Source organism: Cloeon dipterum, chromosome 3 (genome assembly GCF_949628265.1).
Source record: "Cloeon dipterum chromosome 3, ieCloDipt1.1, whole genome shotgun sequence".
NCBI classification, from domain to species: domain Eukaryota; kingdom Metazoa; phylum Arthropoda; class Insecta; order Ephemeroptera; family Baetidae; genus Cloeon; species Cloeon dipterum.
The window spans coordinates 9,095,368-9,103,563 of record NC_088788.1 but is presented as its reverse complement, the minus strand read 5'-3'; the positions used below and the strand labels follow the sequence as shown (position 1 = coordinate 9,103,563).

The following is an 8,196-nucleotide window of genomic DNA, read 5'->3' as shown; positions in this document are numbered from 1 at the left end:
CATATTCAAAAAAGAATGCTCTGTTAATATTTCTTATATTGTTTATTTTTAAATTCATTTATATATAATTTGCATTTAAATCTTTTATTTTTAGTATCAGTTTTGCTTGCGTCAAATAAAATTAAATACGTTAAATTTTAAAATTTCAAAGCAAGAAAGAGCAAATGGTACTGTGTGTTTGTTTTCAATGAATCATAGACAAAGGATAATAATTTTTCAATAACAAAATATTAAAACATATTCTCTTGAAAGAAATTAGCACTTTACAGTTAATAGTTGATTAAAGATTAAAGCGTAACGTCATCTGAAGTTGAATATTTTCCATTCGAATAATATTAATCACAAAATTACATTTAAAATCTACGCTAACATTTAATTAAAATGGAATGATAGTGATTTGATTTTTCTATTTAAAACTATGGTATTTTACGTAAACAACCAATTTTTAAATGCAGTTCTGACCAAAAGTGCCCCCAAAATCCAATTTTTCGAATTTTACTGGTTACACCCTCTTTTTAAGCAAACGAAATTTATTTCTTCCGAGGTGAGACAAATTATGAGAATTTAATAGTACTTTTGAGTTTTGAAAGATATTTAATATTTTTTCAAAAGTTGCAGACTTTCGAAAGAGGCTGTGTTTGGCCTCATCAAAATTCACCAGTTGATAAAAGCGTCAAAAACTGCCTATATTCAGAAAGCTGATTAACTCGGCTTTCCAGTTTTTTCCTATTGACGAGCGAATATTTCTCAAATTTACTAATTTTGTCTCAAAATTTCAATTGGCCGTTAGAGAACCTTTAAATTTATACAAATCAATAGAACTAAAATATTAAAGTTAATTTAATTCAAGAATCATCTTAGATTTTTTCATTTTAATAATTTCTTTAACTGCACTCGATCCTTAGGACCACTTAGGACCTGATCTGTATATTTGTTAGAGTATTTCACGAGGAAATTCACTATCATTCCCCTTTAAATAAAAATTAAAACAAGGCAAAAATTTATTTCGGTTGTACGAAAATTCGGGACCCAAAATCCTGCTGAAAGTAGCGTGTTCAAAGCAAAACGGATCGATTCCCTGCGCTGGTCCAACGAGTAGCGCCCCTGGTGGCAGGCGGGCCAACCGCTTGGCGGCGACCGCTAATCTCGAGTCTGCAGGCGAGCGCCTGGCTTGCGTTCAGATTGTGGTGTGCAGCGGCTCGGTCGACACGACAAACTCGGCAGATCGGCTCTCGCGTGTCCGCCCCCGGCTCCGTAGGCCACGCGTTGGACACTTGCTTTGGACACCAGCAACCCTCGCACCTGACTGGTACGTGTCTGTCTTTCTGCGTTACAGACGAAACAAAATTCTCGCGTCTCGTTCCGCTTACTTGCCTCTGGACGCGTTCCCCTTTTTATTTTATATAGCGAATTCAAATTTCATTGCACGCTGTTGCGTTTATTTCGGGGCTCGCTCGACTGGAACCGTCCGCGGGAGCAGTTTTTCCCTCAACAATTGGCTAATAAAATCGCATCGGAATCGAGAACGTTTGTTTATCTATAAGAAGTTGTTATCGCTGCCGCCATTCTTATGTTTAATCGCCTATCTTGTATAATTTTTCAATGATATTTTTTATATCTGTCCTTAAAAAATAATTATTTGTAAATGGCAAATTATTGAACATCAGAGTTGCGTGTCTGAGGAAGCTTTGCAAAAATAATTCGGAGGAGCCGGCTGCTTTTTTTATTTCTTTCAAGTTGCTAGAGCGTTATTTAGACGAGCAAAGCAGGTGAGAAAAGCCATCGCAGAGCAGCTGTTAACTGGAGAATCCAATTTGTGCTTTTTAATCTGCAGATTATTAACAGCAGAGAGAGGTTTTAAACAGCTTTGTTCTCAGCTCTTGCAATATACGCGGAAAGAATTATAGGGAATTAAAACACAGTGAACGAGCGCGTTTCCTGATTATATTCAAAGCGAGGAAAAAACAGATAAGTCTTAATTGGATTAAACTCTGAAAGTTGAATTAAGTGCACTTTTATTAAAGCAGTAAAGTAGAGTTTTTATATTAGTTTGAGTTGATCTTCGGAGCTCAACATCGGAGATTCAAATGAGTCTATTGGCTGAAGGTTTTGCACCAATTTATGAACATTGATCCAATCGGGACCAATGTTACTGATTTTACAAAATTTCTCGAAAATTGAATGGTTAGTCGATGATTTTTCCCTTGATTTCGATTCCTCTCGTCACAATATATCTAACGGTGTGCAAATTTTGAGTTCAATTTCCCTATGTTTGGTTCCAAACTTTGGATGCATTTAATTTTCACTGAAATTTAGACCACACTTCAGGAAAAATAGATCTATTTCCAAATTTTAATATAATATATTGGGGTGGAGGGATACAAATGATTTTCGGAATTTTTTGGTAGAGATCCACTTGAACCTCTAAGTAAAAAAATACAATTTATCTTGAATCAAAACATCTCCATGTCTTTTAATAACAGTTTTTTATTTCTGCTTCTTGCCTAAAAATTCTTATTCCTCAATAGCGAGAGCGATTCGAAGGGCATTTTAGATTTCCACATGCCTTACGCTTGGCCAAGGGCGTAAAAATTCAATTGTGCAAATGAGAGAAAGATAGAATATGAATATGATCGATTTAACAGGCAAGCGGTTTCGCCAGCGAGCAGCTGCCGCTCGAGGAAAATGACGAAAACGAAATTCTCCTCTCAAGTGTGTCAAAGAATTCGTTTGACGAAACGCGCTTGGCGCTTTGCGAAAGGCTCGCTTTTGCAAAAGTAATAATAATAAACACGTGTGGTGGCCGTGCATCTCTTTCTCTCGTTGCACACACTCACATTTTCTTGGAGATGCCGGCGAGCAGATTTTCGCGCTCCACGGCTTCCGTTCACGCTCCACGGCGCCTCCAACGCAACGCACAAGGCAGCGGAAAATTGGTCCCTTTTCGGGCTGCGATCGGCTCTTATATTAATTTCTACGCACTCTAATAACGTCTCTTTCCGTATTCAAGCACGGCAAAAATAAATTGAAGTTCACCGTGCGTTGCAAGAAAAAATTGTTCCTATAGAAGAGCTGTCACAAAACTGTCATTTTTATTTCTCCAGAGGTTATCTTGTCGCTGGAATTTGATTTAGGGACTATTCTTACTTCCCAAATAGAGATAGGAAGTTGACTACATGAGATGAGTTTGACAGCTCCTTGTGACGTACGTTGATGTTCTTTTATCGTGCTTGTTGATTTAACAAAGTTTAGAAATGCGATTTAAAAATTACAGGAACTAATGATTTTAATTTCATGGCTGTGTGGTTTTCCTAAAAATAAAATAACAGCAGCACGTTAGGTTTCATTTTTAAAAATAGCTCTATAAAATAATTTCCTTGTTAAAATCAAACAAAACAGAGCATTTACTTGTGAACAAAGTTAGAAAGAGGTCAACTAGTAAAATCTCTAAATGACTACAACATCTGCCACAATTGTAGCTTGTTGGATTGTAAGCAACAAAAAGACCCGACTCCTATAATATTTTCAACAGTTACCATTAGTGTCTTCCCCACACACCTTTGTTTCATCTCAAACTGTTTTGGGAATAGTCTTGGGATTTTTTCGGCGCGCAATCGGAAGAGTGGCGCCTCTCTCGCACGAGTGTTCTGCGAGGAAGAGATTTTTTGCACGCGCGTTTTCCGCTCCCATGGCGACGTTCTGCCCCTTTGTGTCGCTAAACACCTGCCGCAGACGACGACGACGCGATAAAAAAGATGGAAAAGCAGCGTGCATGTGGTTCACGCTCCACTCTCTCTATCTCTCTCTCTCCATACACGCCGACCGACCGGTGAACACCATCCAGAGCAACCTTTGTCTGATGCAAGGTCACTCGCCGCCAAGCACGGTGCACTCGCCCGTTAACACTTTGTGCCTGCCACCGAAACTGTTGATAAAAAAAACAGAGCCTACCAGGATAAATAATTTTGAAATTAATTTGAAGGAAATGTTTGAAGAAATCGAGGCAAATAACAAAATATAAATGAATTTCTTCGTTTGCTGAATTTCGAATATGATTTGATTCAAATTATTAATTTGTAAAATTATTTCATAATTTTTTTATTTGTTTATATTTAATAATTATTTTTCCCAGTAATCTTTAAGAGATTTATATTCGCTAAAGGGTAGAAAACCTGAAAGCGGGGTTGAAACGAGTTTCTAATTGGCTGTTGCTCCCCTTTTTACCTTTTTAACCTAGAGGGGAGCCAATCAGAACGCTGCATAGCTGCTGGAAGCTTTAAAATTCATTAAATAAAATTATAAATAACAGAAATTAAATTTCTCCAGGTTTTTATTCAAATAAAAATGAAATAAATCAGTTGGACATTTTAATCATATGTTTTTAGATATTGTTAATGTCTAAGATTTAATTAATTAGAGCATATTTTGGTTCGTTTTGCAGAAAAAGCTGCCAATGGAGTGCGGCGTAACGGCGAGCTACACAAACGGCGGTGGTCCGGCGGCGGCCAGCGGCCTCCGTGGAGGCGGCGATGTGCACAGCGAACGCAGCCCGGCCAAGTCGGGTCTGCACGTCAACTTTTCGGACCAAAGCGAGGTGAAGAAGAGCCGCGAAAAGTTCCTCACGGCCAAGTACGGATCGCACCAGATGAGTCTCATCAGGAAGCGGCTTGCTGTCGAGATGTGGCTCTACGACGAGCTGCAGAAGCTCTACGACATCCCCGCGGTAAGTGTCTTATTAATTTCATATTTACACGTGGAGGAAAGCCTTGGCTGTTATAATTGGCAAAAAGTAGGAAATTGATTTACAAAATATTAATTAATTTTAATTATAAATTTTAAAATGGTTCAAAATTAAATATTTCAAACATTATCAAGAAATGGGAATCTACAAGTCGTAAATTATTTAATAATCTCTCGAATATATCTCGTACTCATTGTCAATATCATTGGGAATAAGCACCTCTCAACACGTCGCCATATATATATGGCATAAAATGCGTACTACCTTGCTAACTTCTGAAAATTCTTTGAATCCCGATGAAATTTTATCTACAGCTGTTCTTGGCCCAGATTCTAAATCAATTTTGACCCTGCCTTACATGCAGCTATATTGATAGCATAATTTGATTACAATTATTTATTGTGGTATTATTATGATTAAGTTTTCCAGGCAGCGGAAGTAACGTGATTGATAGATTAATAGTAAACATATTGACCCATTCCCTTATTATTATTGCTAAGGGCAAGTCAGCTATCTAATCTGCGAAAATAGTGCCAGCTAGCCGCAAACATTAGTGTGTGTAAATTCGGAGTAACGCAAAACACCAAGGCCGCGGTTTTTTTTTATCGCACACAAAGCTTTGTCAACGGCTGATAACGCGAAGATTATAAGCACGAGCGAATTCTCTGCTCAAAATAATTTCAGGATTAAAACTGCGGCTAATTCTAGAGGGAAGAAGGTTTTTTCTATCCTCTTAATAAAAGCAGAAACGCTAATTAACGAGGACAAAAGCACTCAGCTGAAAAGCTGAAACATTTAGTACCGAAAAAAGTTGTACGAGTTGAGGATGAATGCACTCCATTCTTTTTTCCTTCTGCAGCAGCAGTTTATTTAATCCAATTTGAGCTCGCCTCTCTTTCTCTCTCTCTCAAAAAGACCGCACAGAAAGCGGCGGTGGCGATATAAAATGAGCGAGAACAAATGTTCTGCTCTCATCTCGGCGCGAAAACATAGAACTCTGTGTCGCGAATATCGACATTTCGCCGAGCGCAAAAGCTTTTCAGCCGGCAGCGCTTTGGCACAACTTTTTCGACAGCATAAAACACGATTCAGAGTGCGGCAGACATCTTTGCAATTAATTCAACAATAATCAAAGCGGCTTATGAATTGTATACGAGGGAAAAGTCATTCGAAAATAACGAGTTCCCAAGGAGCAGAAACTTTTCCTGCTATTCCCACGATTGAAAATCAGCAGCCACTCGGGAATGAATAGAAATTACTGTTGTGCTTTTCCCACAGCACTTTGGTGCTGATTAGAAGGCACGCCAAACCAACAGCTGAAGCGTAGAAAAGCAAAATTCCACCATCTTTTGACGTCTATGCATTGATGCTTCCTTCTGCTTGAGAACAAATATTATTAACTGTTAAAATTCTTATGAGGTGCTAAGCAGGAAATATGCTGAAAAACGGTTTATTAATTACAGATTTTTTTGTGTTCAAGCATGAACTTCCTTAAAGCTAAAAAATACCCGAAGAGTTTTATTTAGGTTACAATAATGAGCGATTATTTTTGGTACTGATATTGAATTTTTTAGAACCCTCCAAGGTAGTGAGTTAATGTCTTTTGTAAATTACTATAAAATTAATAATTTTCAAGCAACTTCATTTGTACCTTATTTTTGTACAAATTCGCAATTTCAAGGTATTTTTCCTTTAGACTGTGAAGTAAAATATCGTTGTCCGTTACAGAATCGCGTTAACTTTCCCTCTCGAAATCTGTGCGATCTGGAAAGGCGAATCGTTTATTTTGCCGAGGGCAATAACTCTTTTTGCCGGTGTCACCCAGTGTGTGTGTGTTTATCTCCCTCTTTCGCTTTCGCACGGGCCAACAGCAAAAAAGGGAAGCTCTAATGGGCCGTTGTTGTCTGCAAAAAAAGAGGAGAAGTGTGTATATCTGCGTCCGAAATAAACTAGAGTCTGACTAGAGCAGGAAAACCCGCATGATTTATGCGCCAAACCGCTAATGACAAAAATATGGCAAATTTCATACTGCTGACTTTTCTGGCATTATCAGAAAGAATTGCTTTTTCTTCAACAATATTTAGATTAAAAATATAATTTACGTTTTATAGTAAGTGCATGAGGAGGAGGCCTTGTTAAATACATTTTTCAATCTAAATCCTTTAATATCCGGCTTTGTGGCTCCCCAAAAGATTATTTAAAACTTTGGAATTAGTGCTGGTGAGTCACACACACAATTTGGCCTGCTGTTTTTCTTTCTGGTGTGGGAAGCGAAATAGGCAGAGAAAATGCAAAGTTTATTCAGCAAACTTGGGTGTGCCTACGCGACACAGAGCACACACGAATTTTTTCATTATTGTGCTCGCTATGGCAATGACGTCAGGCGCTCTCTGGCTCCGTTCGCACGGCGACTCGTTCGTTCGTTCGTTCGTCGTGTCACTTGTGTGTGTCCCAATGACACATGCACACGCAATCTCGCAAATTCGGCCCAAAACGCCGCTTTATTGCCGAGAACGAATATCATATCATAAAGCCCGAAACTCCGCCTCGTGGGTATCGCTCAGCTTTAATCTAGAAAAATTCCACACAACACAAATACAGATCTAATCTTGCTCAAACTCCGCGCCGAGTCATGATCACGAAGCCGAAGCCGTGGAGAATAAATGAAAGCATAAAGGCTTCATAATCGGATGACGACAGTTTTTGCAATTTTTAAATTTTTATCGCATTTATTAAATCAAAAATGAAGATATATTTTCAATCAATTTTAAAAAAATGTACACCAAGGAGAAAATAAATAATTTGTATAATTATTTGCACTCATATGTAAATTGTAAACTATAATTTATAACTACAATTGAGCATAATTTTACTTGATAAATATTTTTAAATAATAAAAATGTGTTATTTCGTAAAATGTAATTTCCTAAAAATATAATTAAAAGCATAAGATATTCATGTTATTTTTTTAATTATTTTATTAAAAAATAACATTTTCATTGATTTTTTAAAACTAGTCAATAAGAGATAAATCTAATTTGGTCCAAAATTGGATATCTCCGATGAACCGATCGCCGATTGCGGCTCAATTTGAGTCTGAGCTGGAATTTTGTTCATTCACGCGTTGCCAGCCGCCAGAGGCACTTTCCGGGCCGCGCAAAACCGATATTCGCACCCACACCCTGGCATGCACACACCATACTCTTGGGTCTGAGGCCCAAGTTTGGCGCCCACTCAGTCAGAGTCGATTGCGCGCCGCTGTGAATTATTATTGTTGCTCTGCGCGTCCAATCGATCTTGCGCGACTCGCTCGTTTGGCCGCCCAGATGATCGCTCTCCAGCCACCACCGCACCATTACATAATAATGCCGCGCAATCACTCACTTCGTTTTAAATACTTCGATACCTGAGCCACGCAGGTATACAAAAAAATATACGTGCTTGTGTCGCAAGTG

At 38.2% G+C, this 8,196-nt stretch overlaps 1 protein-coding gene across 1 annotated transcript in view; it reads left to right on the top strand.

Moving 5' to 3' along the window:
- The window catches only part of LOC135938740 (protein phosphatase 1 regulatory subunit 14C), a 57,176-nt gene that overhangs the window by 20,186 nt on the left and 28,794 nt on the right, over nt 1-8,196 (top strand). Inside the window, exon 2 of the mRNA XM_065482637.1 lies at nt 4,442-4,723. Coding sequence (XP_065338709.1) covers nt 4,442-4,723 — 282 coding nt within the window. The remainder of the gene's footprint in view (nt 1-4,441; nt 4,724-8,196) is intronic.